The sequence below is a fragment of the Pygocentrus nattereri genome, chromosome 24, assembly GCF_015220715.1.
Source record: "Pygocentrus nattereri isolate fPygNat1 chromosome 24, fPygNat1.pri, whole genome shotgun sequence".
NCBI classification, from domain to species: domain Eukaryota; kingdom Metazoa; phylum Chordata; class Actinopteri; order Characiformes; family Serrasalmidae; genus Pygocentrus; species Pygocentrus nattereri.
Genome location: NC_051234.1, coordinates 18309774 through 18337499, shown reverse-complemented (window position 1 = coordinate 18337499; position 27726 = coordinate 18309774). Strand labels below are relative to the sequence as shown.

Below are 27726 nucleotides of genomic sequence, written 5' to 3'. Positions count from 1 at the left end.
TATATATATATATATATATATAAACAAACTTTTGTTTGCTCGCCATTTGGGGACTTTTCTTCTAGCCGGTGCTGCGCATAACTGGCGCCGATAAAAATTGGATCTCTAACTACAGTTCCACTCAGTCCCCGGCCAGTTCCATAAAAAACAAAAAAATAAATTCTGGGCTAAGCACCAATCATTCGGGGCTCAAGCACTTAACTGACACTCCTGTTGCTAAATATCTTTCTATCTGTCCGTTTATTCACCTGGCTGTGTGTCTGTGTGCCCGGCTGCTCGTTGTCTGTTGTTTATCGTCAGGCTGTGGTTCGTCTGACCGGCCATGCCAGCGTACCGTGTGTGTACATTCCCTGGATGCACATCCAGCGGTAAAGTGCATAAAAACGTGTCATTCTTTAAGGTGTCGCCACATAAAAGCTGGATCAGCTTTTTAGTGAGCCATGGACATAGCGGGAGAGTCTACAACACCACCTGTTTATGCAGCAAACACTTCACCGAGGACAGCTTCAGTAATTTCTCGCAGAAAGCGAGCGGTTTCGCTAAAACTCTGAACCTGAAGGACGGAGCTGAGCCCACTCTCTCTCTGCAGGACTCGGCAGGAGATCACCAGAACCAACAAACGCAACATGTAAGTAACCAGGGCTGCAGATTTAGCTCTTATCATAGTGATCTAGAGAAGTGTAGCAGACTGGAGGGCACGTCGATCAAACATGCTCATTAGCCACGCCCCCACGCTAAAGTGCTGCTCTTTAATTGAACCAAATGCGTGAATTAAACACAGGAAAGCGACGCAGTTCTGTCGTTCAGCTTACTTACGTTATATTGTACTCATTTGCGTTTTATGTGTGTATTTAAAAGCATAAATTTAATGCAGCACTTTTCAGTGCAGATCGGTTTGTTTGATCAGTGAATTCAGCTGTTTTCTGAGCAGTATTTTTTTCTTTCTCTTCTGGATGTTTAATATTACGCTTGAGTTTGGTATTTTTAATATTTTACACGCTGTTGCCTGGGACCCTAAGACAAACAGGAATCCAAGATTTACAGAAAATTTTCATTTAATGCTGCGTATAGAAACTCCGTTCAGATTTGTTTGAACACTGTACTTTTATTTTGTACATTTTAGTAGTATGTACATTAATGTGATTCCAGAAAATGCACTAAAATAAAGTATAGCGTACATAGAGGGACATAAATTATATGAAAACTGGAAGAAACTACTAACAGTCCAGAAAGTGCCCCTCAGAGCTTGTTCGGTCATCAGCAAAAATCCCAAATGATGAAAAATGGGAGAATGTTGATACTTGTGTGGAGTTGTAAAATATTAAGAATGCAAAGATCATAACTTTTATGTCCAATTTAGATTCCGATTTCTTTACAGCCAAATTTGCCCATAACTTTTTTTACGGGGAGGAAAAGTGTAGAATTATGCCATCTGCCAGTCACGATCAAAAGTTTTAATAGATAACAGATTAAAAATCACTTTCTGATTGGAACTTTTGTGCTACCATAATTTCTCAGACTTTCTCTGTAAACTAACTGTTGAGCATTACAAGTTTTCCGATCCATATTTCAACCAGTGACCGTCTCCTCCTTTATAACATCACTGATCGTGTATAGTAAGGTAACCAGATTCTGAAACGAAAGACAGAGACAGTTCCAGTTTGGCAGTCATTATATCATTATAATATCTTATGTTTTTAATGATAAAATAAAAAAGGGGGACAGTTCCAGCCACATGCGCATGGTGCGAATAGAGGAAGACACTGCTGCCAGAGGGACTACTGACTGAGATCGATGTTAACGTTACTCCGAGCAGCATGCATGGCAATAAATTACAGTAGTTTTACAAAAGAAATATATTACTTGCTTTTGAGATTTGTCAACTGTCATTTTTTAGGAATAAAGTAAAAAACTAAGAAAGTCTCAGAAATCAATAAGTCCAGCTGGTTGGCAGGGGTATGTTTGCCACAAAAGACTCAGTGGTTGTATGCGCCCATAATCATATTCATATAAAATATTTTGGCAGTAAAAGGAGTTCTGGAGAGACAGAGATGGCTGTAAGCTATGAAACTGTACAAATCATAGCCTACCTATCACCAGGTAGTACAATTCCCATAACCCCTAGTTAAGTCCCATAACCCCAACCCTGCTTTTAGTCCCTGGGTTGTGAAAAGATGTTTGTAGTAATGTTGTGGACGGGCATGACGTTCTAGTTGTGTTTCACACAGCAGTATTCTCTAAAACTAGACAAGACAGACAACTAGACAAGCTTTAGAAGTGGTTGGTAGCAGCAGCCAGTCCCCTCTGTTGGCCAAAATAAGCACAGTGCCTGTTTGCTTTGCTGCCAGATCCTTCTTCAGAGCTTCCGGTGTGTTTTTTATTCACAGTTAAAAACAGGGACATTTACAGGGACAGCTCTAGCTGGTCACAGGCCACCAAAAACGGGGAGTATCCCCTGAAAATGGGGATGTCTCGTTGCCCTAGTGTACAATTATAACACTACGGCTGCAGCATGGTACAGCAGCATTCAAATACAGTGTGAGTGCACTTAGCTGTCTTGCTTTATTTATCTCATAAACCTGCAAAATTAAATGAATAAACCGGCCAACCGCAAATTATGTTTTTTAAACCCCAAAAACCTGCAGATTCAGATCATGCATCCCACAAAACCTCACCAGTTGCTCTAAATAGTGCTTTATTTTAGTTCTTTAAACAGAAATAAATCAGAGTAAGGGTATACATATGCTGAAAAACAAGATTGTGCTAAAATCTAGCTAGATTTCTAGGTCTTAAAGTTTAAAGGTTAAAAACCCTAATACAAGCCACAGGGACTAACTCTCTCCCACAGGAACCACTTTTCTCAGCTGCCTGAAACGCCTTGTTGGAATTCCAGCCCTTTCCTCTGTTACAAGGTGATCTCACCTCGTAACACAGTCGTTATTGCCCACCTGCTGGCAAGCTTGGCATGCCCTCACCCCACATACAGCATCTACTGTAGGCTGAGAAGAGTTTGTTCAGTTTTGTAGTGTGTCGAGAAGATGCTGACCTGACCTTCAGGATTGGGCACTGGCTCAAACTGATGTGGCAGAAGCAACAGCCACACTAATGTTTACAGCTGTTTGGAGAAAAGGGTCTGTCTGCTAGTGATGTTATGTTCATGAACAATCCGGTTCTCTTCAATGGCTGCTTGGTAAGAACGAAGGGTGCCTTCAGTGAATCAGAGAAGTAAAACTTTATTTCCTGATTGTTTCACAGCAGTTATGTTCTAACATCTTCTGCACAATCCTGTGGGAAGGATTTTGTGTGAATGCACTCAAAGTGGATGCTTCATCCCTGCTGCTCCTGTTTGCCTCTCTGTTCTCTGCATGTCTTGGTCTCCAGACAGCAGTTCACCAGTCAGAACAAGGTGGGCGAGCCGACCTGTCAGAGCACAATGGGCTCATCGGGAGGAAGGGCATAATGACACCAGCACCCTAACAAAGCGTTTCAGATACAGCATTATTAGACGTGTTTTTGGAACACTGAAACAACAACTATATATATATATATATATAATAATTGAAAATGAGCAGAATAGTTCCCTTTTAATCTCAGATAACTGCTGAGATCCTATAATATCTGGATTATTAAGTGCATGTAAACATGCTCTACTTCTGTTGTTAAAGTAATGAAACAAACATTCTTTCATAAGACATGAGCACTAAGTAGCTTTGCATAGTGCTCTGGGCGATAACGCTGGAGATACACGTCCATCTTCCCCTGAATCTTCTTCTCACCACCAAGACCTTGAGAGAAAGAGAGAGAGGGAGTGAGAGGGAGAGAGATAATGAACAGAAAAGATGAGCACAGGAACAAACCAAACCTTCTGTGTCTGAAATGGTTCTTTTCAACACACAATAAGGAGCAGTTTTCCCTTAAAAAGTATGTTAATGCAATGGTAATTCTGTAATAATTAGTAATGATTTTTTAGCAGCTGGCAAATGATGTAAAAGATGGGGCACAATAAAGACAGAACCCTTCTGCACAAATTATAGCAGGGTTCCGTCAGTCTACCATGTGTACATCCATCCATTCCATCCATCCATTCCAGTTGCTCTTTACAAATATTTCAGGATCAAAGGAAAACAGAAATTCTGAAAAGCTCTTTTGAGTCATTTTAACCACTCTTTAAGGGTTCAGCAGGTAATTCGTAGTAGATATTGAAAGAATTCATAGTAAACACTGAATAATTTATGGTAGATACCAAACAATTTATAGTAGACACTGAATAATAATAAGCCATAGGCTTAAATAATTGTGCTGTTATTATAGTTTTTGTTTGTAAACATACCTAATAATTTCTTTAAATAAACAAAATTAAAATAATGACAGAACCACAAGCATATTTTTGGTGCACTGTAGGGTTGAGACAGTCAGAAGTCCTCAAACAGCTTTTTCTATAAGAGCTATAGCTGTTTTTATTTTCTGTATACACCAGCCATAGCACTAAAACCAGCTCGTTGTATCTACACTCTTTGTCAGTTGAATCAGCTCCACTTACCATATAAGTGCACTTTGTAGTTCTACAATTACAGACTGTAGTCCATGTTTCTCTGCATACTTCATTAGCTTCCGTTTACCCTCTTCTTAAAAGGTCAGGACCCCCAAAGAACCCTCATAGAGTATGTAATCTTTGGGTGGTGGATCATTCTCAGCACTGCAGTAACACTGATGTGGTGGTGGTGTGTTAGTATGTGTTGTGCTGGTACGAGTGGATCAGACACAGCAGTGCTGCTGGAGTCCACTCACTGTCCACTCTATTAGAAACGATTGCCTTGTCAGTCCACCTTGTAGATGTGAAGTCAGACACAATTTGTGTTAGTCTTCCTCTAGGCCTTCATCATTGGTCACAGGACACTGTGGCCTGGATATTTTTGGTTGGTGGACTATTCTCAGTCCAGCAGTGACACAAAGGTGTTTAAAAAGTCAAGCAGCACTGCTGTGTCTGATCCACTCATACCAGCACAATACACTAACACCACGTCAGTGTTACTGCAGTGATGAACCATCACTCAAATAATACTGGCTCTGTGGGGGTCCTGTGGGGGTTCAAACCATCGAAGAACGGGCTAAAAAGGGGGAAAAAGCAAGAGCATAATAGGTGCCCTTTAAATAACTGCGATCATCTATGATTGCGATTAAGAGACTGTCATAACTGTGAAAGGTCTAACCACATCTTCAGCATTTTTACAGACTAATAATCAAAAATAGAGTAGTTTTTCAGTTGCGCACGTGTGGTTTGATTCGTTTGGTCATTGCAGCCCTTAAAATATGTACTGCAGAAAGTCTCATCACATTAAAACGAGAAAATATGAAGTAACGTGGAGCCAAACAATATGCATGAAACTCTTTTTAATCAATCAGACTGTGTGGATGTATCAGGCTTGGAAATGTGACAGTATTTATCATGATTGTGCTAAACTACATCACAATAGGCCACAATATGCTTTCCTCAGCATATTGTGGATATTACAAATTCTTAAAAACACTTCTCAACTGCATGTTTCTTTACAAAGAGACTCAATTCGTTTTTTTAATTGGATTTATTGATGATTGTATTCATCGTTTTTGCTAGTACTTTTTAAAGTGTAGCACTAGATTGTCTGCTCTACTGAACAGACGTCAGAAAAAATAAACAGCAGGACAAAACTTATTTAAGTACTGCGGGATAACAGTTTTTGCCATATCCTTCACCTGTATGGACATACGATAGTCACTTACCTAATTTTTCAGCTGTCTTTTGAATCCTCTGCTGTGCGGACTGCATGTCGTCTCCTTCCGAAACTAAAACTTCTATTTCTCCCACACAATAACCAAAATCAGCCTGATCCAGATCCACTCGCACTCTTCCTTCCCCTCCGTCGCTCTCCAGCATGTAAGAGCATCGTAGCGTTGTGTATTCTGCAAAGCAAACCAGCTTCAAATCCTGCAGCCAGCTATCATCTTCTGCATTAGCGTCCATCTGTTCCCTTTCTGAGGAGTCTTCAGAAGCTCCTGTGCAGTGTTTCATAACCTTCATCACTTCAATCTTAATCTGATGTAGATCTGTAACCTCTCTGTAATTTGTACACAGTGCCTCTGCTTTCTTCTCTGGATTTGTTCTTGAGGCTGCTGGACATTTTAGCTCCCAGGATCCCTCTCGTCTCCGCAGCCAGAAATCTTCCATTGTTAGAGTGAAATCAGTCGAGTCATAATACTGGTCTTTAAAGTGGTACTGACCAATACATTCAGCTGGATAAAAGAAAGAAAGGAGAAAACTTAAAGCTGAAAGAAATGTAATGAGAATGGACTATACATTTTAAAGTCACAATTAGATATTCAGTCCAGTACTGTTGATATACACTATATAGCCAAAAGCATGTGGACACCCCTTTTCATTTTTGAGTTTAGTTGTTTTAGCCACACCCTTTACTAACAGGTGTAAAAAGGCGTACCAAGGTCGTACTAAAGAGCAGTGGAAAATTGTTTTCTGGAGCGATGAATCAAGGTTCAGTACCTGGCAGTCTGTCTGATGAATGAATCTGGGTTTGGTGAATGCCAGGAGAATGCTACTGACATGCATAGTACCAAGAATAAAGTTTGGTGGAGGAGGGATAATGGTCTGGTTCTACTTTTCATGGTTTGGGCTCCTTAGTTACAGTGAAGAGTAATGTTAATACTGCAGCATACAAAGACATTTTACATAATTTTATGCTTTCAAGTTCCACCATGACTGTGCTCTTGTGCACAAAGCAAGCTTCATGAAGACATGGTTTGACAAGTTTGATGTGGAGGAACTCCAGTGGCCTGCACAAGGCCCTGACCTCAACCCCACTGAACCCCTTTGCGATGAACTAGAAGGTCTATTACGAGCCAAGCCCTCTCGTCCAGCATCAGTGCCTGACCTCACAAATGCTCTTTTGACTAAATGAGCACAAATTCCCACAGACAAATTCTTGTGAAATGCTTTCCCAGCAGAGCGGAAGCTGTTTTAGCTGCAAAGTGGAAGAAGCTCATCTAGGTGTCATGGTCAGGTGTCCACATCCTTTTGGCCTTATAATGTATGATGCATAAACTAAGCAAAATACTTTATTTAACATCAAATCAGACAAAATTGCAACAAAGTTGCAACATCAAATGATTGTTCTTGCCTATGTTCACTCAGTGAGAAAACATTTATCATTACAACTTATAAATACTGTGTGTTATTTAGTTATATAATACTTTAATATAATGAACAAAACATTTCCATTTAGTGTACATTGGTATTGGACATGTATGCTTTAAAATAGGATACAAGTTATAGCAATCGTTTAAGCCACAGTCAGACTAGACATTAGCAGTTTACGTCACCTTGAGAAATGGGTGTTACTGAGGCTGAAATACTGACGATGGAAAAAAGACCTCCATAGCTACCTCGCTAACAATGAACAATAACGACATAAAATTGAACATAATTGTATCAAATAATTAAATACTTTTGAAAACATAGTGCCGTATTCTAGTGTGGCATGGTTGGTGACAGTGGGGTGACTTGTGTGCAGCTGCAATTAGCCAAGGAGTTGACCTTGCAGTTAGAAAGCTAGCTAACTTACTTAAAAACGGTAAAACCACAGAAGCAAAAATAGAAATAGGTTCCTGACTGTGTATCATAGTTTCACAACGAAAGATTTTTTTAGTGCAAACATGGAAACTAAGCTGCAAAACAGCCTGTTTTGAAAGAACTGTTTCTGTGATGACAAAAACATTTACCTATATCTCCAAATCTTAAAGAGTTTATTTACATAGGATGAATTTGAAACAAAGCTGAACTGAAAGGGAAAACAAACTTCATGTTCAAAATTTCTCAGTCAGTTTGGGTCACGAAATCACTCATTGTTGCAACCTTCACTGAGAAAACGTGTTTTTAAATCCCATTCATGGTGGAGGGGAAATGCAGGGCGTTGTGAGGCAAAGTAGGGCCTGTTGTGTGGATTACATTTCATCTTACTTCACCAACACACCTCTAATATCCTTCAGCTTCTCCTGGATGTCTGCCTCGCACACAAACTTCCTCTCCACCTCTACAGCCATTCTGAAGCACTGAGAAAACAGAACAAATACAGAACCACTGAGAAAACAGAACAAATACAGAACCACTGAGAAAACAGAACAAATACAGAACCACTGAGAAAACAGAACAAATACAGAACCAGTCAGTAAACAGAACAAATACAGAACCACTGAGAAAACAGAACAAATACAGAACCGCTCAGTAAACAGAACAAATACAGAACCACTGAGTAAACAGAACAAATACAGAACCACTGAGTAAACGGAACAAATACAGAACCACTGAGTAAACAGAACAAATGCAGAACCGCTCAGTAAACAGAACAAATACAGAACCGCTCAGTTAACAGAACAAATACAGAACCGCTGAGAAAACAGAACAAATACAGAACCGCTCAGTAAACAGAACAAATACAGAACCGCTCAGTAAACAGAACAAATACAGAACCACTCAGTAAACAGAACAAATACAGAACCGCTCAGTAAACAGAACAAATACAGAACCACTGAGTAAACAGAACAAATACAGAACCGCTGAGAAAACAGAACAAATACAGAACCGCTCAGTAAACAGAACAAATGCAGAACCACTCAGTAAACAGAACAAATACAGAACCGCTCAGTAAACAGAACAAATACAGAACCGCTAAGTAAACAGAAGAATCGTTGCGGTTTCACCACATAAGCAGTACCTAAACCCAGAACTCCCTGTGCTTCGCTCGGTTTTCCTCCTGCCTGTTATGTGAATGAAGGGGGCTGGAGGTTCGGCTCCAGCGTGACGGGCCGCGTGTCACTGCAGTAAAGCCGGAGAGAATCTGAGTAACTCGGCGCAGCGCACTTTCTGCTCAGGCATGTTTCCGGACACTCTAGTGTCTTTCCGTACGTCATCTTGCGTAGCTTCTGCGCAGCAAGGTCGGATTATACTTATTTATTTATTTATTTATTTATTTAAATCATTGTTTTCATTTATTCATCAGTTTAACCATTTTGAAGCGTCAAAAACATGAATTACACGGTAAAAATAAAATAGATGCGTTTAATTTTAAACAAACATGTAATATTAAATAGAATTTTTAATTGAATTGGAATCATTTTCAAATTTGTCCATTTTAAAGATTTATCAGTTATTTATTATTTTAACCACTCCCGAAGGTAAAAAGTAATAAGATTATTATTAGATAACAAATATGTAAAATTTCATTTCACGTGTTTTCCCCAAATGTTAGAAAAATAAGACAAAAAATGGTATTTGTAAAATTGTTTTTGTATTAAAATCAAGTGGTATTTATTAAATAGGACACCTTTTTATTTGTGAAAATAAAAAAAAGTATTTTGTGGTATTTACTAAAAATTACTCAATTTGATACAATAAAAAAATTAAGAGTGATATTGATTAAAAAGGACTTTTTTTTTTAATTTGGGGACATTTATTGAACACGACATCTTACTGAATAGGATTTTCCAGAGTTATTTATATTTGTTATAATGAACTAACTGCAGAAATTCAATATCCAGGCAACCAAATAATGTTTTACAGCGTTATTAAAGCTGATAGCATGACCGAAATAAACACTGAGGAAACCTGGAATTAGGGATTATAATGAGTGCGCTGTGTTTTCGAGCTTGTATGAGTTGTTTAATGAGGCTGTTAGTGCAGTTTTGGTGAATGTGAGCGGTCAGCTTTGGGGGGAGCTGTTGTGTGTTTACTAGAGGGTGAGAGAGGTAGAGGTAGAGAGACAGTGAGAGAGAGAGAGGGAGACGAGGAGGGAGGGAGAGGGAGAGAGAGAGAGAGAGAGAGAGAAAACTTTTCAGTTTTAAAGAGGGAGAGGCAGCGTGGTGCTCTGAGTCTCACTATGCAGGTAAACGCATTGGCTAATTGCTCGGCTCTTAATTAATTAATCTGCGCTGTACTGAAAGCCAATCCGGGTTATGTTGTGCAGTGAGCGGCGTTTAAAAAGCGGGTGACTGGTTTATTTTGCTGTTGTTGATCTTTTGCACTGTGCATATAGTTGGATTACGGACCTTAAATCCCAAAACTTTTCTACCTCCGTCTCCCACTCGCCCCTCCAGCTGCGTATTAATTCTGCCCTTAATTACTGCGATCATATTAAAAAACACTCACATTTGTCATTAACTGTGCTATTTACTATTGAGAGATGGACTTCGGTATCGAAGTAGACCGTTCTGGTCTTTTTAAGCGAATGAGAGAAGGTAGAAAACGTGTTTTTCTTTCCACGCATCTGTTAAAGAAATGCATTAATTAAGTAGCTCAGCCTGTGTGGGCCGCAGTATCCGTGCTGGAGCAGTCAGCGGGTGCTCCGTGACTGGCTGCCCGGCCAGCAGATACAATCTGCGGTAGAGGGGCAGCAATCAAGGCCGCGGCTTTTGGATCAGAGTGGGGGATAAAGGCTATTTACGAAATTCAATTAGTGTTCTTTTTACTCGACTGTGTTTCTCGACTACATGTTAAAGAGACAGTCCGGTCTGCTGGACAACGTGTCCGATTGTGCTCCGATTTCATGCTTTATTTGAAGTTAAATGAGGTTCACGACGCGTAATTAGTGAGCTAGCCAATTTGTTTAGTAGCTAAAAACTAAACAGACGTCGAAACGCTGATTAAAACGACACCAATTCGGGTAACACCGCTGCGGTTTGGGTTGGAATCGAGTAAAATGTTTAACCAGGTCGGAGTGGTTTGTAATTATTTGTCATATTTGTCATTATCGTGCTAATTGGGGTGTTAGCCAGCTGCTAACAGGACAGGCTAGCTAACCCTGCTAATTGATTCCACACCAATCTTGCTAATGAGCCTGTGTGTTAATTAACACAATTATCAAGCGTTGTAGCGGCCGCAGGATGTTGGATAAATATTGAATACGTGATTTATGTCGAGTATGGTGTTTTTGAGGGTCTGTTGGACTTTCGTGACTAGTTGGGAGTACTTTTATTTGGGAGCCCAGTAGCAGCAAAGCTAATTGGCGTGGAGTCGCAGCTTTAGCAGAGAGGCACTGCAAATGGGGACTGCTGGCATTTACTGCTCCTCCGCTGTCTGCGCTGAATTGTTTTACACGCAAAACTCGTGAATTGTTCGTGCACAGTTCATGCTGAAGCAGTGTTGAGCTCATATTTGTGGTTATGTGTTTAATAATATTCAGTCGATGCATCTTTGTATGTTGTTTTTAGGTGTTTGTTTATTTATTTAATTATTTTAAAGCGACATTATGCTGCGGGAAAATGATCAGCAGAGATGTAACGCTAGTCCTGAGTTTTGTAATTGTAATGTGAAAGCGGTGGCACGATTTTTTTATAATGTTTCATCCTTTTCAATAATTATGAAGTCAATGGCCAAGGCGCTTTAGCTGTTTGTATAGGTTGATTATTGGGTTGGGTTTTGTTTGTTTGTTTGTTTTTTGTTTGTTTTTTTTAGGTTATACTGCTTTTGAGTATACGTCATTTTACTACGCAGTTATGAAAGTAATGTATTTTCTGTAGTTGTATTTATTTCCAGCATTTGAAATTTAGAAGTTAGTTTATTTCTAGCTTTATTTCTATTTGTTTAGTTTGTAGTCTGTTATGGTAATGTAGATGTCCTGTTTTGGCCTAAATTGGTCACTAATTTGGAATGAGATCAGTAATTCTACCGGTTGTGATATTATTTATGTTATTATTTGTTTTATTATTTATGTTGTGTTATGATTAGTGATTATACACTTTTTCAGAACAATCTGTAAACTTAAGTATTTGCTAGACTATCATTGTTTCTTCTTGATGTGATGTTTTGGTCGATTTTCTGAGTATACTGAGATTGTCCTAGAGGTGTAGTTGGAGTTAACTAAAGGGCCCATATCAAGGAAAAACAAAGTTTCCTCACTTTTTTTCCATTTTAAAAGTGCTTGATGTAGTATGTAAACACTTAATATTTCAAAGGTGTCTGTTTCGAATACGTTATAAGGAGTGTTTCAGCCCAGGCTACTTTAGGAACAAGGCATAACACTAAGCAGCCAGTCAGAACACGGCTCATTTACATATGTCAGTCTTAAAGGCATAGCAATGGAGGGACGCTACAGGGATAAAGAGAGGTTTGGAAAATCGGAATAATGATTTTGGTAAATCAAATTATTATTGTAAGTGGTCCTCGTAGTAAAAAAAATAAAACAAGAAAAATGTTAATTATGGGCTCATTAAAGTGACCTTAGCTCACATTCCTTAATTGTAGCGGCTGAAATATTCCTTACACTGTCGCAAAACGGGACAAGTGAACACTGCACTACAGCTAATAGAATATCCTTGTGTTTTTGGAGGACTAAAGTGTAAAGGCCTCAATGTTTATTGCACACTTCTTGATTGTTCATTTAAACGGAAATGAAACTGATTGTAGTTGCTGTGAAGTTTAATGGTTGAGATGTAAGCAAAGTCATTCGGAGTGGTTTAATGTGAAATAGGTTTCTTTACAGTGGTGGTGATGGGAACCGTGAGGTCTGTAGACATCAGCCAGTGTAACTTCTGGCCCACACGCGATATCTGTGCTGTAAGATGGCTTCGTATGTCCTGTCATATGTGTACCGTATGTTCTTTGTATAAATGTGCAGTCCACAATTTTTAAAAATGTTACTCTGCTGTAATAACCTCCATATGATGGGAAGAGCTGCTTCACCCACCAGACAGTGTGGCTGGTTACCCAACATTAAGTGCAATAAAATCAGCTTAGACTGATATTTACAGTGTTAAAAGTAGTAACGGAGTGCTGCATCCAAGATCAATCATTAAAACAAAAACCTGATGCAGCATGGACGCTGCACACGTAGTGTGCATGACTGTAATTTAGCTACAAATAACTTAGCTATTATTCAAATTTAGACTGGTAGTTAAATCTGCCTTCATGGAATCAGTCAGAATACAGCAGTAAAATGCAGAGTTAACTGCCAACACTTCATTCTCAATAACTTCACTTACATTCATCAGGAATGTTAATGGTATCAACGTATAATTCTACTGTTAAATGTTTGATTTAATTACGTATTCAATACTATATACTACTACTGCCGTTACTACTACTACTAATATTTTAAAATGTTACCATAATTATGATTGTTAATTATCATATTAATTCTAATAGTAATTACACTAGCATAACAGATATATTGTGATGGAATTGCTAGTAAACATTGACTAATATGTGCTTTAAGTTGAGTGTTATGTAGTTATAATTAAATGCCCCCCACCCCCCCTTGTAGAACATCACCTGGTTATTGGTAATTTGAGTTATAGTTAATATGTAAATAAAGTCATACAGAATGCTTTGATGTGAAATGCTTCATTCTTGAGAACCTTACCATTAAAATTGTTCACAGTGGTGATGATAGGAACCAGGGACAATGAGACGATGCTTTACAATAGCTTTGAGGTCTTTTTGGCCTAAAATGTGTTTTTAAAACGCAGTCGTGGCAGAGAAGTACAAGTTGGTGTTCTACAACAAAATAGTCCCCAAAGAAAAATGTTTTTCAGATTTACCATTGCTTTTTTTTTTGTGGCCACCATTACATGTAAAAACTGATGTGTAGGTTTACTGATGGTTTTGGATAGTGATTAAAATAGCCTTATTTTTGTTGTAGTCATCATGATTAGGGAGGCACTGGTTGCAATTTTCTTGGCCAATCCTGTTTTTTGTTTTGTGTTTGTTTGTTTGTTTTTATAAATTGGACCTGCCGATTCCGGTTTTGGCGGGTTTTCTTTCACAAACATTTTTGTAACTTTGCTTTACTGGCAGATGCTCATGTGTCAAAATCAAAGGTGCACTGTTTACAGGATAAAACTTTTCTTTTTACAAACCTCCAACTAAAAATGAAGTGCAGTATTTGTATGTATCCAACAGAAGAATAGTCTGTAACAAGGCACCTTTAGGGTCTCATAAAAAATATGGTGTAACTGAAAATCCACCCAGTGAGCAGTCAGGCTCAACGCTGACATCAAGCTTATGTTAGATGTTCATATTTCATTTGTGAAACGAATTGCTGCTTTGGAATCTGCGTGTCGCAGACTGCATGTTTGGCGTGACACAAGGTTAAACAATTCTGGTAACATGACGTCTGAGAATCATCACCTTTTTTGTATTGTGTACCTTGGTCTCAAGTAATTTCTGGAACCTCAATCCCCCACTACAGAAAATGGCTTGACAGGTGGTGTGCCAAATTCCGACTCCTCAGCAGAGTCCAGCTCCCCTACATGTGCACACACATCTTGCAGTCGTGTAGACGCTACAGATTACACTCGTGATTTTGATTTGGTTTCTGTGCATAAATAACGGTTAATCTCTAATTTTCCTCTACAGCAAACACCACAACAGGACCTAAAACCAAACATGGTCACGTTGTTTAGTTTTATGTAATGAACTAAGGATGTTGGTTGTTGGAGCAGCACTTGAGAACTCAGGGGAGTGAATGTCTTAATGAGAAATATTACTAGAACACTTTGAGTGCAGTTTTAGTTCTCAAATCTCAAAGCAGAAACTTGCGTGTTATAACCAAGTTCACCTCTGATGACGTGATGTTGCAGTATTACTTTTTTCACCATTACAGCACATTCTTGGGCCCCTTATCTGTGATGACGTTGCATAGAAATGTATCTGTTAAGCAGGGTATTTTAAGTGTCTTATTAAATTTGTTATATATTAATATTGCAAATTGCGTCTTCTTTACACGCTGAGAAGAACTTCCACGCTGATGTTGTGTGCGTATGGCTGGGCTGTCTCTGTGCCGCTCTATCATATGGCACATGCGTGTAAATTTGGCCGGCACAGAATCAGATAAATGAGACCGATCGACCGTACACCTGTCATGGGTTATCAAGCCGAAAAATGTTTCCGATCACCAGCCAATCGATTGGTGCATCTTTAATCATGACGCCTTGTTCCCATCACCACCACAAGGAAGAGTATTTACAGTGAAATATTTCACAACTGAATACTGTGAATGACTTTATCAACTCAACTAATATTATACAGGACACTTTAAAATTTGGTGGAGCTTCACTTTAAACAGGGCTGTGCTAGAGGTGGGCAGTATGGAAAAATGTAATCGCGGTACTTTCACAGAACATAAAATGATCACAATGTATATTTTCTCTGACATCTGTAAATTGGAAAAGACATAGTATCAAATTAAAATAACTCTTGAAAACTATTAATACAACAATTTATAATGAATATTTCACGTGGTGTGCTTCACTAAATCTAATCAGGCCTTATTATGCTCTCTTTGTTGTCAAACATGCAGTTGGGAAGTGTTTTTAAGTATTGTTGATGCCCATATCGTGATAACCGTGATATTCTAAGAAAACCTTCTACATATTGGCGTATTGTAACATCATAACAATGATAAATATTTTTATTTTGCACAGCCCCAGCCTGTGGGTTCACAAATGTGTGTTTTAAGTGCTGAATGAATATTTACATGTTTAGTGTACCACAAGCTGCTATTTGAGTGATGGTTTAGTGTGTTTCTCAAAGCCTTGTAAAGCAATAAACATTCTCAGCTTGGGATGCCATTAATGGTTAGTTACCTCTGTCAGAGTGCAAACAGATCCAAGTTCTTATATGGAAGACATGCATCGATATCTTTACAACTGCAGAACTGGTTCTGTAGTTTTATGGTTCTGGAGGCTTTGCACAGAATGGTTATGGCTTTTTTGGTGCAGAACATCTGACTGGGAGTCTCGGAGGATTACAGTCAGCTGCAGTTTTTGACAGCGAGGTTCATTCTGATTTGGTGAATGAAGCATTCATTTAGGTGACCACAGTTGTAGAGCTTGTCCAAGTTAACACTTTTCCACGCACACTGAGGAAAGGAGCCAGGAACTGATGTTTAAAGTTGATGTGTGCTACCTTCTAGTGGTGGAACATAAGAATGAAATGCCAAAAATGCATTTTGTCTTCGCAGGTAATAATGGATTATGTGCAGATTTTTCTGTTAGATGTGTTTTCTTTCATTTATTTATTTATTTATCTATCTGTCTGTCTGTCTGTCTATCTACTTGGATGGTGTAAAATAGTAGTAGTGGTAGAGTAGAATCTTTAGGTGATGTTGGTCTACTGTGATAAATATCTGCATTTGTACCTCTAGAGATTGTAATAAGTGTTTATTTTTCTGTAAGCTGCATTTCATATACACTCACTGGCCACTTTATTAGGTACACCTTGCTAGTGAAAGGTTGGACCCGCTTTTGCCTTCAGAACTGCCTTAATTCTTCATGGTATACTTTCAACAGGGTGTTGGAAACATTCCTCAGAGATTTTGGTTGGTTATTTGAGTTATTGTTGCCTTTCTATCATCTCGAACCAGTCTGTCCATTCTCCTCTGACCTCTCACATCAACAAGGCATTTTCGTCCACATAACTGCCGCTCACTGGATATTTTCTCTTTTTCTGACCATTTTCTGTAAAAACTGTGTGTAAAAATCCCAGTAGATCAGCAGTTTATGAAATACTCAGACCAGCCCGTCTGGCACCAACAACCGTGCCAACATTGACGTTCAAAGTCACTTAAATCACCTTTCTTCTCCATTCTGATGCTCGGTTTGCACTTCAGCAAGTTGTCTTGACCACCTCTACATGCGTAAATGCATTGAGTTGCGGCCATGTGATTGGCTGTTTAGCTATTTGTGTTAACAAGCAACTGAACACCTAATAAAGTGGCTGGTGAGTGTGTGTTAATGTCAGCATTGTCAGATATGTATGTGAAAAATAAGATGTTGTCATTATATCTGGGCACCCCAAAATACAGTAATGTATAATATATAGTTAGATTAAAATGTGTATTTATTTTTGAATGTCGTTGTTGTTGTTGTTGTTGTTAGTGCAGTTGAATCACCGCCTTTACGTTCAGACTGATTTACCAATGAGGTCTTGCATAGAAAAACTCCATGTTCAGAATTTTGTTAGGTCTGTTTATTGATGTAAATTTACTGTCTTGAGCAAGGAACAGTGTGCTGGGATCAATTTCCACTGATAATGTGAATCAAAAAGCACAGGAAGATTTAGAAGCACATTTTAGTTATTTTTATTGCTGCAGCAAGTCACTTTGAGGCAAGTTGAAGGTCCAAGCATGTCAGCATTAATTTTCGATTACATTCATGTAAAGTAAGTTAAGAGAAATCTGTAGGGTAAAGCTAACATTAGTGTTGGCAGAGAGAAAGAACAGGCAGTTTCGTAACAAACCTCCCTCTCTGTCTGTCTGTGTCTCTCCCACTCTCTCTTTGTGTGTGAAAGTGACTACTGTTACATGAGCCTGCACATGATCCCAGTTTATTTTTCCAGCTGTTTAATGGTAAATTAGTCCTCTCTAATTCTCACTTATTGGGTGCAACTCCTTATTTTTGCTGTAACAAAAAAAGAATTGAGACTCCACTACATAAATTCAAATAGTAACTTTTGTGAATTGTTCCATCCCGAGTAACAAATAATGGACAGATATTTGGCATTTGGGTAACCACAGGGCAGAAAAAGGCCAAAAAAAAAAAAGCCAGCAGCATAATTTGACATCTCAGTCACATCCTTAATAATACTCATTTATCAATGAAATTGTCATGTTGAGTCCTGTTAAATGTATATTTTATACCAAATTGTTAGTTTCTGTATTTTCTGCGTGCTCTCATAATGAAACGAAGAAAAACTAATACCCAAGTATTGTTTTCAGTATTTAAATACCCAACCACGAGCAGGTCATCCAAGAGTAAATTACCTGTGCACTAGAATGTGATCTTTAAGGAAGTTAGTCTCACATTTTTTGCTACATAAGAAAACTATTTCTTGAATTCAGTATTTTTTTAAAAATGTACTGCGAATTGTCATCAGGTTAGAAACAACAGTAAAATGTTAAATATAATACAATCACACAATCTATAAAGTTTATTCAGTTCACGCAAGCATCTAAACTATGCAAATTTTGTGAATTTCATTTGCCATCTTTTTCGTATGTGATATTTCAGAGTTTGCATCAAAACCTAGCTTGTTACCCAGAATACCAAGGAGTATGTTTAATCGTATCCTTTTGATTTCAGGAGGAGCCAGGAGAGACCATGGGTGGTGACAATGATGGAGGATCATTGTGGTTGTGCCCTTTGTGTCAGGATGGTCACACGGACCGCAGTGCTTTGGCTTTACATCTGACCGAAAAACACAGCGTGCTTCCTGCTTGCCTTGATAAGCTATTGGACATTGTGAATACTTTATGATCATTATTATTATTTATTTTAAAACAATTAGTAATGGTATTATTTATTGCCAGTTATGAAATCGACGATGGTTTATTGTAAAAATTGAACCCTGTCCTTTATGTTTAAACATAAGGTGGTTCCTATTCATCGTCCCAGTGATGAAGATGTAGAATCCAGCATTCACAATGATACCAGTGAGTTTTCCTTTGCAAGCATTTTCTTATAGAATTTTTGAATTTGCACATCACTACTTGTTGTGCCAAATAATAACATTCGCTCTCATTTCTCTCTCAAAGATGGCGTTTCACAGCAGAAGTGTTTAGAAAACACCAGCTCCCCTTTAATGGCTTCCCAAAATGAAGGTGAATCTATGGATGCAAATGACAAAGATGGTTCTTCCCAGGAAAAAGAAGTGGATGATGAAAGAGGAGGAATGAAAAAAGAAGAAGGTGACTGGGGTGGTTTGGAATCAGATCAAGAGAATATTACCCAAGCTGTAAAAACATCAGAAGCCTCTATCAACAGTGATAAATCTGCTGATAAAAGCAGTGTTGGTGCAGAAGGTGACATTAACCGTCCATTCAAGTGTCATGCATGCCTGGAGTTCTTTCCCACTAGATCGGCATTGAGTGTACACTATAATTCAACCAGCCATATCCAAAGGATGAGAACAGGAGGGGGAAGTGAAAATGATTCCCCAGCCCCTTTCATTTCTCGCCCTTACGTATCCAACAAACCATACCAGTGTGCCGTGTGTCGTGTCTCGTACAATCATGCCATCACCCTGGAAAGTCATTTAAAGTCCGTGTTGCATCAGAGCCGTACAAGAAATGCAGGAAATGCGGCAGCTAGTTCCACAGCAAGTTCTGGAAGCGGAGGAGCGGTGGCAACCACCACGGTGGGTAATACGACACAATTGGCTTATGCTACAACCAGTAATTGTGTCACGCAAGCAAGCTTGGCTACATCATCAGCAATGACCAAAGATGGAGAACAGGTTCAGCCACAACTAGCTCCTTCGTTGCTTTCCTCTCCGGTAGCCTCAGCGCAGGCGGTTTCTGCTTTCCTTACTCTCTTAACCTCTAGCCCAAACTCTCTCCCGCACTCAATCCTACCTTCTCTCATTGCTGCTGGGGCAGGCACCACCCCAGGCACAACCACTCCTCAGTTAATACCCCAGCCTCAGATGCTAGTACCCCTTATCCTGAATGGACTGCAAACCCAAAGTCCAAACCCAGAGTCCCCAAAACAGCTTTTGCAGCAAACGGTACCAGTTCTTGGTCTCAGTGCGGCGCAACAGGCTCTTTTGGCCCAAGGTCTCAGTGGTTTACAGAATCAATGGGCTGGTATTGGACCCTCCAATGCAACTCAGCTGGCTCCAGAAGAGAAGGATGGAGCAGCACAAAAAGGAATAGAAGCAAAACAGAAAAATGAGGTTAAACAGGAGCCTAGTGATCAACAAGTGTCACAGAAGACGGAAGAGGCCAGCACAAATGACGCTTCTGTGAAGGTGGAGCCTAAGCAAGAATATAACGCTAGTATATGTGGGAATAAAGTTGAAGACAGCATGGCATGTGGCAACATGGAGCAGGAGACGGATGAAATGGATGTAGATGGCTCAGCTGAAGTGGAGAGTGTCGAGGAAAATGCAAAAGCAGTTCTAGATACTGATGCAAATAAATCCTCAGCAGCGCAAGTCCTTCATTGTAGTAGCCCATCATCATGTCTTAATGAATCTAATGAGTGTCCCATGCACAACCATGATCATACTGTTAACGATTCTGAGTCAAAACCTAGTTCCGCAAAATGCAGCCCTTCAAACACTAACCTTGCCTTAACTTCCTCAGGCCATATGAGTGCCAAGGCTCGTCCCTACTTGTCCTCCGGGCCTCCGGCTCTAACTGAGTTTCAGTCTCAGGTTCTGTGGGCCTTTCTGGAGTCGCGAAATGAGTCTGATGCAGCTAGTCCACCAAGAGAAGATTGCGAAGCCCTTGGCAGAGAAGTAGGGCTCACTGAGGAGGAAGTACGGAAATGGCTGGTGGATGCCCGTCACGCCAAAGATAGGCAGAGCGCAGAAGCAGTGGAACAAGATGAGATGGAAGAAAGTATTGAAGATGAAGAAGGTGCTTTGATGATTGATGAAAGCGAATATGCACAGAGTCCGTCGGTCACAAGCAGCCATGCTATGGATCTGTCTAGCAGTGCAGAAAGACACAGGGACAAGACCGACAGGGAGAGCCAAGGAGACTCCTGTTTGACATCCGACTCAGAAAGTGAAGAGTTCTACACCTCTATTATTGTGACAGATGAGGAGAGTCAAAGTAGTTCACTGAGGGAAGAGCCAGGTAGTCCAGCAAAACAGGTGTTGCAGGTAGAGACATTGGGTGAAAAGTCAAGTGGTGGAGGGAAGGTCCTCCGCTCCACTACGGTATTCCTTTCGGATGCAGAGGATGATGATGATGATGATCAGGCTGCAAAGAGCAAAAAGAGAAAGAGGGAGATTGATAAAGAGGAGATAGAGAGCAAAAAGGAGAGGCAGGATACTGATCTTGATCTTCAGTTGGAAGCACAAGCTGATCCGCCTACTCCTCTGTCAGTTACTGTTGACCATCAAGGTCTTCCCACTGGAATCTTACATCCCTTACCCCTCTCTCTTTCTCTTGCACCATTTTCCACTCAGTTATTCAGTCCTTATGTCCTTTCGGTTCCCTCATCTGTTGTTGGAGTTGGTGTTTCTGAAGGAGACCGAGCCAAAGTAACAGCCTTCACGAATACCCCAACTGTTGCTCGAACACAAGCCCCGTTCTCAGCCATTGGTTCTCTTGCACAGTCCACCCGGTTCTTATCTAACGGCAACGACTGTGAGTCTGCCTTAGACCTCAGTATTGGGAAAAACCACAGCTCAGCAACATCCACATCTGTCTCAGCAAGTACAAAGTCCTGTATACAAAAGACCAATTTACTTGATGGTCTTGGACTAAGGCCTGCAACAGTTGGTGTCCCTGCAGATGGCAGTCTTATTGTTGTTCAGGTGAAGCCAGATTCTGCCATAACAATCCCAAATTCCAGCAACAGTGCCCTTATAAACCGCAATAATGTGGCTAAGACTAGCACAGTGTTCATGAGGGCAGCAGAGAAGGTAAGCACTGCCATAATGGAGAAGGAGAAAGAGAGCGACAAAATGGGAGAGCAGAAACGACCTAATGCTCGACGGTTCAGGGATATGAGAAGGTCGAGGACTATCATTCAAGCAGACCAGCTGGATGTGCTTTATGGATGTTATTTCAAAGACCCCAACCCAGGAAAGCATGAATTTGAGCAAATCTCAGAGTGGGTGCATCTGCCAAAGAAGGTGGTCCAGATTTGGTTTCAGAACATGAGGGCTAGGGAGCGAAAGGGGGAGGTCCGCTTTATCAGTGATGGTACCTTGGCAGCTGTAGGCAAACCACTCATAAAGTTCACTTGGCCACTAACTAAACCCATTTTCTCAAGTACACCCAAGTCTAACCCCAGCCCAACAAGTCCCGGCTGGGTTCCTTCCAAACCACAACTTGGAAACATTCCTCCAAAGGTCGAAAAAGTTAAAGAGGAGAAGGAACCGCTAAAAATCCCCATCCAAGGTTTCAGTAGGCCAAAGGAGGTGGCATCTTCTGTTCTTGCCAGCAGTACATCAGCACTCAAAACCAAAGGCGAAGCAGTAAGCACAGTAACGATGGTTAAAATTGCCCCCAAGGCTGTGGCTCCTGCAGTTTCAATTCCTATATTAAGCAGTGGGGCTCCTCTTGCTCAGCCCCCCCCAAAGAAAAAGCTTGAAGAACAGTCTAAAGCAGACCGAGCAGAGGAGAAGGATGGTCACAGTCAAGAAAAAATTGGCTCTGGGGCAGCTCAACGCGTGGTGCCAAAAGTGTCCACTACACAAATTAACAAAGCTTCCACTGCAACATCTCCGAAACACAATGGCCTGAATTACTGGTCTCAAAAGGGTCAATTTAAGATAAATACATTGTCCAGGGAACAGTTGGGCCTGAGTGCCCCACGGCTGACACTCACTACATCTATTGTAACACCTTCTGTAACAATTAGTACACCACCATCCAGTCAAAGCCAAAAGGAAGCAAGCTACACGCAGCAGCACTCCACACCAAGAAGACCGCGAACACACCTGAACTGTCTGCAGTTGTCAATCCTACAGTCCTGCTATGAGACCTGTGCTCACCCTAATGCGTTAGAGTGTGAAGCAGTGGGTACAGAGCTTGGCCTGCCACTTAAAGTGGTGCAGATTTGGTTCCAAAACACACGTGCCAAGGAGAAACGCTGGAGACTGCAGCAAGAGAAGCTGGTAAGACCATCCATACACTGGACCTGTTTACTGCAAAGGTTTTCCAGAAGGCTGTGCATAGTACTGCAATAACAGAGCCAGTTTAAAAGGAATGGTTCAGTGAAATATATTACTGTGTACAGTTTCCCCTTTTCCCCCAGATATAGAGGATCCACCAAGACACTTAGCACAGGAGTTATGAAGATAATGCTGCTGACAGTCAGCAGTCAATGGTCACTAGTCACTTAGATCTTTTCTGTAAATACATCTCCAACAGCCCACATCCAAGTCTTTATTATGCAACAAGGTGGTGCAGACTTGTCGATGTAGTGTAACACAGTATGACTCGTTGTAAGATACAAAAAGAACAAAACAGATCCTTGTAGCTGTGTTTAGATGATGTGCTAAAATCTCCAAGCTCTCTTTTCATGTGCATGCACATCATGCAGGCATATGGCTGTTAAATTAAATTCATGATTTCTGATGGGCAGTTAAATATTGCACATTCTAACTACATCTAGGATAGTAGTGTAAATTATATTTTTACACAGCCATTTAAGGATTATTTGAAACAAGCTATTTCTGTTAAATCAGTAAGTCAGCTGAGTTGTAGTATACTTGGATAAGATTCTTTAATGTACATTTGGTACATTTGATTACTAATGTGTACTTATGATTGAAAGGTTTGATGTGAAAGCGTTAAATCTGGAGAAACTTGCTCACTGTTATTTGCAGTGGTGATGGTAACAAATGGTCATGATGTCTAGACCTCAAATATAACCATTTTATTTACTATCCAAAACACCTAGTGAAATGTATAATGTTGATGGTAAAATAGTCATAAAGCTGAAAAAATATAAAAATACTGGTATATTGGTTATCAGGCCATTATACAATGCTCATTTACTTGTACTCATACTCAGTAAATATGTACTTGGAGTCTGAACAAAAATGCTATTGATGTGTCCTTACTCAACTCCAAGCATTTACCCCTTAACCAAGAATGGATTTAAAAAATGTTTTTAAAACTGAAACCTGCTCAAAACTCATAAACAAGTGTCTCAGATATCAGGCAGTGTATTCATAGCATTTTGTGTAATACTTTTCTGTGAGGGAGCTTTTAGAGGTGGACATTTGGTTCGTATCACCACCACTGTCAACAAGTCTATAGAAATGGCGCATTTCACACCAAACCACACTGGTTATATCTTAAAGTTACAGTATGAGGAAATGTTTTATTCAAACATTCTTTATTCATCTTGGCAATATTTACTGCATTAAGAACTGTATCTGAAGTATTGTACTACAACATACAGCAGGACTGACCCTAAACTTTTTTATGCCTTTTTTTTTTACAATTTTTACTGACCATTCACTGTCCATTTTATAAAATGTACAGCCCTATGCAAAAGTTTTGGCACCCCATATTTGCATATTTTGTTGGGTTTTTTTTCCCCCCTTCTGTCTCTAAATGAAAATGAGTTAACACTTCCCCTGCAGAGAACGGACTTCTGCACATTTTAATGCACAATTGCTGTTTATTTGCTGAAATTAACATAAATATAAAATGTGGCCTGTTTACAGTTATGGCACATTTTGCGTGCATATTATTTATTTGTTGTTGGGCTTTTTTGGGGGGGAGGGGTTGCTTTTCAATATATTTAACAGCAAATAGAAATTGTGTGCAAAAATGTTCAGAAAATGGCATATTTGTTCTCTGTAAAAGCGTTTGACTGGGGATGTTGAAACTTATGACTATATGCATTCTGCTGTTGAAATTAACAACCATCTTTTCCTGTTGTACAGTCTCCTAATTCCACTGACCCTTCCAAGAAGGTGGACATAAGTTCGGGCAGCTATCTTCAGTACAACGCGCTCAGAGCCAACCGTCCAATCCTTCCCAAACCAGTACAACTGACAGTTCTGGAATCTTCACCACCCCCCGCTGTGGGCCAGCCAGCGGGCCGCGAGACACTACGAGGAAAATGTGAAGTGTGTGACGTAGAGTTTGAGTCGAGGGCAGCAGTGCGTGACCACGTCTTCTCTCCTCGGCATCTGGCCACACTGAGAACCACTAACTTTGGTCAGCCGGCAACACTAGTCAACAACGGTTCCTCCACGGGATCCACTGGTGTCGCTAGCCAGTCTTCTTCCACATCACCAGCTAGCAGCACCAGCTAAGAAACGGACTTGGAGCTGGTGCAATTGGCGGACCCACTTTTAAGCTTTTAACAGAGAAAGGGTGCTTGTCTTTTCAAGCTTAATGTTCTTTTGAGTCTATGAGTGGGCCCGGAGAACTTAATGCTGCCTGGATGACAGCAGGGGACGATATTCTTTTGGTTCTAAACAAGAACTCCTTTCAAATACTTATTGCCACCGCATCAGTTCACTAAAAAATAATCCAATGAAATGGTAATACTGGACAAATTGAAAATGCTTGTGTGGTAATGGTTCTTTTATGTCTTTCATGGCTCTGTCTTTTAAAACATCTAATTTCTGTTGTGCTTGTTTATTGTTAGTATGATTATCCTCTCATGCTTATTCAATCAAACTCTGGTCTGATTTGGGAGAAATTCACCCTCAAACTCAACAAAAGTGATTTGGATCGATGACGGTACAGCTTTTGTTTGAGATGGGAGGCTTCAATCTGTTTCCAGTCATTTTTGTATTTTATCAGAGTTTCAGTTTAGCAATGTATTACCGTATTCAGATGGTCTACTCATAAATTTTAAAGAAAGTGTCGTTCGGAGTTTTTACGTGAGTCAGATCATGGATAAATCTAAACTATACAAAATAGCTAATGGCTAGTTCAGGGATGGGTTCATATGGTTTTCAGGAACCAAGGGAATTTGAATGGGATTCGAATCCATGCTATTAGAACAAGGAAGACACAGTGGCCTCTTCCATTTATTTGAATGGATCCATCATGACAATCCTACATTGTTTGAGCACCACTGGCAAAAGCTAAAGATGTCAAACAGCCATCATACAGCACTTTGTTCCTTTTAAGGTCTGAAGCATTTTAAAGGTTTTCACGTTACTCTGAATAAACGTTTGTTTTATAGTGATGTCTTACTGTATGCCCGAGTCAAGACTATATTGAAGTGTTAACAGCTTTTGCTGGGGTTTTTTTTGTTTGTTTGTTTTTTTAAAGACCTGTGCTGCACATAGTTGAAAATAGACAGAAGTGGATCAGACCTAGCCGCTGTGCAAAAAGCCAAAGTCAACTCTATACTTTTAGCGCAATTTTAAATGATTTTGATACAGATTTCTGAAACTTCAACAAATATGATAATCTCCACTTGGATCACTTTTTTGTTCTGTCATAACCTTTAGCCTGGCAAGCATAACCAATTACTGCTTATTTACAGTATACGCCAATCCTTTTTATATAGGGATGCACAATGATATTGAAATTGTATTAGCAGATAACCGTTAAATTAGCGTTGGACAGATGTTTAGATTTGACTGATATTTCAAACCAATATTTTCTGTAGTTCTTGCCCTCTGGAAGATGCTAAATTATAATCCAGTGCTCAAATATCTGCATTTTACTCATTGTACTGCATTTGTAACCCTCTACAAATAATTTACATTCTCTGTAATCCTAATCCAATTGGATTTAGTACCGATTTCTACATTTTATAAATGCATAATTATCAGTATCAATATCAACCTGAAAAAAAACAAATCTGATATTGACCGGGGCCCACAATTACCATATCAGTGCATCCCTACATTTTGTGAATGAAAATGGGAGAGAACAGTCATTTGTAGACCTTTTTCCTTAGAGCATTTTATGTGAGTGCAAATCAATTACTTGTACTGGTTAGTGGTCATGTAGTCACGTTTTATCCTAAAGCCTCTCCAGCCCTCAGAGGTGACCGCTGTTTTGAGGTACCCTTTTTTTTTCCCTTTTGTTTTTTGTTTTTTCTTTTGGTGGTTCAGGTCACTGATGATTCACACATGAGGAATCAAAAGCAGTGCGATCCGAAGGACAATACTAAAGAGAACTGTCATTTTTGGTTTTAAGTTGTATATTATTATTATTATTATTATTATTATTATTAATAATGATGTTACTATTAATAGTTTAACAAAATGCAAAACTAAAAAGTAACTTTTTTAAAGGAACTATATTAAGAAAATGGTATTCCAAAGTTATTCTTCCTCTTGCTTTCTGTCATTTAAAAAAAAACAAAAAAAAAAAAACAGACAAACCAAAAAGCATTTTGAAGTTAGAGGAGTGGGAGAGATTTGTTTGTAATGCAAATTGTAAAGGATTTTTTTTTCCCCACACTGACACTTTGATGCCACTTCCAGGACGTTTTACACACTGAGCTGAAAGCAGGTGCATTTCGATCAACACAAGGTGGAGCACTGTAGAGGTTTTTTTTTTGTTTTGTTTTTTGTTTAATGCGCCTCTGTGATTGTTGTAATAACACTCAGTGTGGAGCTGTAGCTCTGGATGCAGTGCATGATGGGATAACACGGTGTTGCACTCTTTAAAGTGGATAAGTAAATATAGAAACCTGCTATTTTGTCTGATTTCTTGTTTTGTTTTTGTTTTCATTAACACTTATCACTTGTTAACTACTACTTGCTATTGTTTTCATTACTATCATCACTGTTTTTGATTATTCTTGATTAATAACGGTTTTTAATAACATCTCTACATTCACTGAGATGGTTTTGGTAAACTGAGCAACGATGGTGACAGTGTTGTTATGAAATACTAGTTTATTGTTTAAGCTTGTTTTTTTTTCCTTACTTGTACCCTTATTTTGTGTTGGATCTCCTTTTTTCTTATACAGAAAAATAAACTGAACTTCATTTAGTGATGTTAAGGTTGTTGGTAGAAAATTACAATCATGTTTGGGGGAGGGGGTTAGTCTGATTATTTCATTTGGCGACTGATCATGATATATTGGCAGTATTAACACACACAGCTAATGCATGGCTTCTTTTATTCACACTCACTTTCAGAGACGTGATATGCTGCTGTTTGAACCCATTTGATCCCCATTTCTTTTGGAAAAGTTAATGCAAATATGTTTTGAGTCAAACCATGCATTAATCAGACTCGAAAATATTATTTAAAATTGTATATAATTAATAAACAGTAAAGA

The 27726-nt window shown here is 39.4% G+C and overlaps 2 protein-coding genes across 6 annotated transcripts; one reads left to right on the top strand and one right to left on the bottom strand.

The window, feature by feature from the left end:
- Positions 1 to 302: 302 nt before the first annotated feature.
- Positions 303 to 27439, top strand: zfhx2 (zinc finger homeobox 2). 2 transcript variants are annotated; one of them, XM_017696221.2, is made up of 5 exons: positions 303 to 628; positions 18124 to 18282; positions 18413 to 18473; positions 18576 to 22618; positions 24404 to 27439. In XM_017696221.2, the coding sequence occupies exons 1-5, from the start codon at positions 323 to 325 to the stop codon at positions 24776 to 24778; spliced, it is 4944 nt and encodes a 1647-aa protein (XP_017551710.1). In that variant the 5' UTR covers positions 303 to 322; the 3' UTR covers positions 24779 to 27439. The 2 variants fall into 2 exon arrangements, with proteins under 2 accessions (XP_017551710.1, XP_017551711.1); XM_017696222.2 differs by lacking the exon at positions 303 to 628 and adding an exon at positions 9858 to 9929.
- On the bottom strand, positions 2679 to 8927 carry thtpa (thiamine triphosphatase). Of its 4 annotated transcripts, XM_017696223.2 has the most exons (4): positions 8763 to 8927; positions 8022 to 8100; positions 5761 to 6270; positions 2679 to 3785 (listed from the first exon to the last, which is right to left on the bottom strand). In XM_017696223.2, the coding sequence occupies exons 2-4, from the start codon at positions 8089 to 8091 to the stop codon at positions 3685 to 3687; spliced, it is 681 nt and encodes a 226-aa protein (XP_017551712.1). In that variant the 5' UTR covers positions 8092 to 8100; positions 8763 to 8927; the 3' UTR covers positions 2679 to 3684. The 4 variants fall into 4 exon arrangements, with proteins under 4 accessions (XP_017551712.1, XP_017551713.1, XP_037389811.1 ...); XM_017696224.2 differs by lacking the exon at positions 8022 to 8100; XM_037533914.1 differs by lacking the exons at positions 8022 to 8100; positions 8763 to 8927 and adding an exon at positions 7771 to 7973.
- Positions 27440 to 27726: the final 287 nt, after the last annotated feature.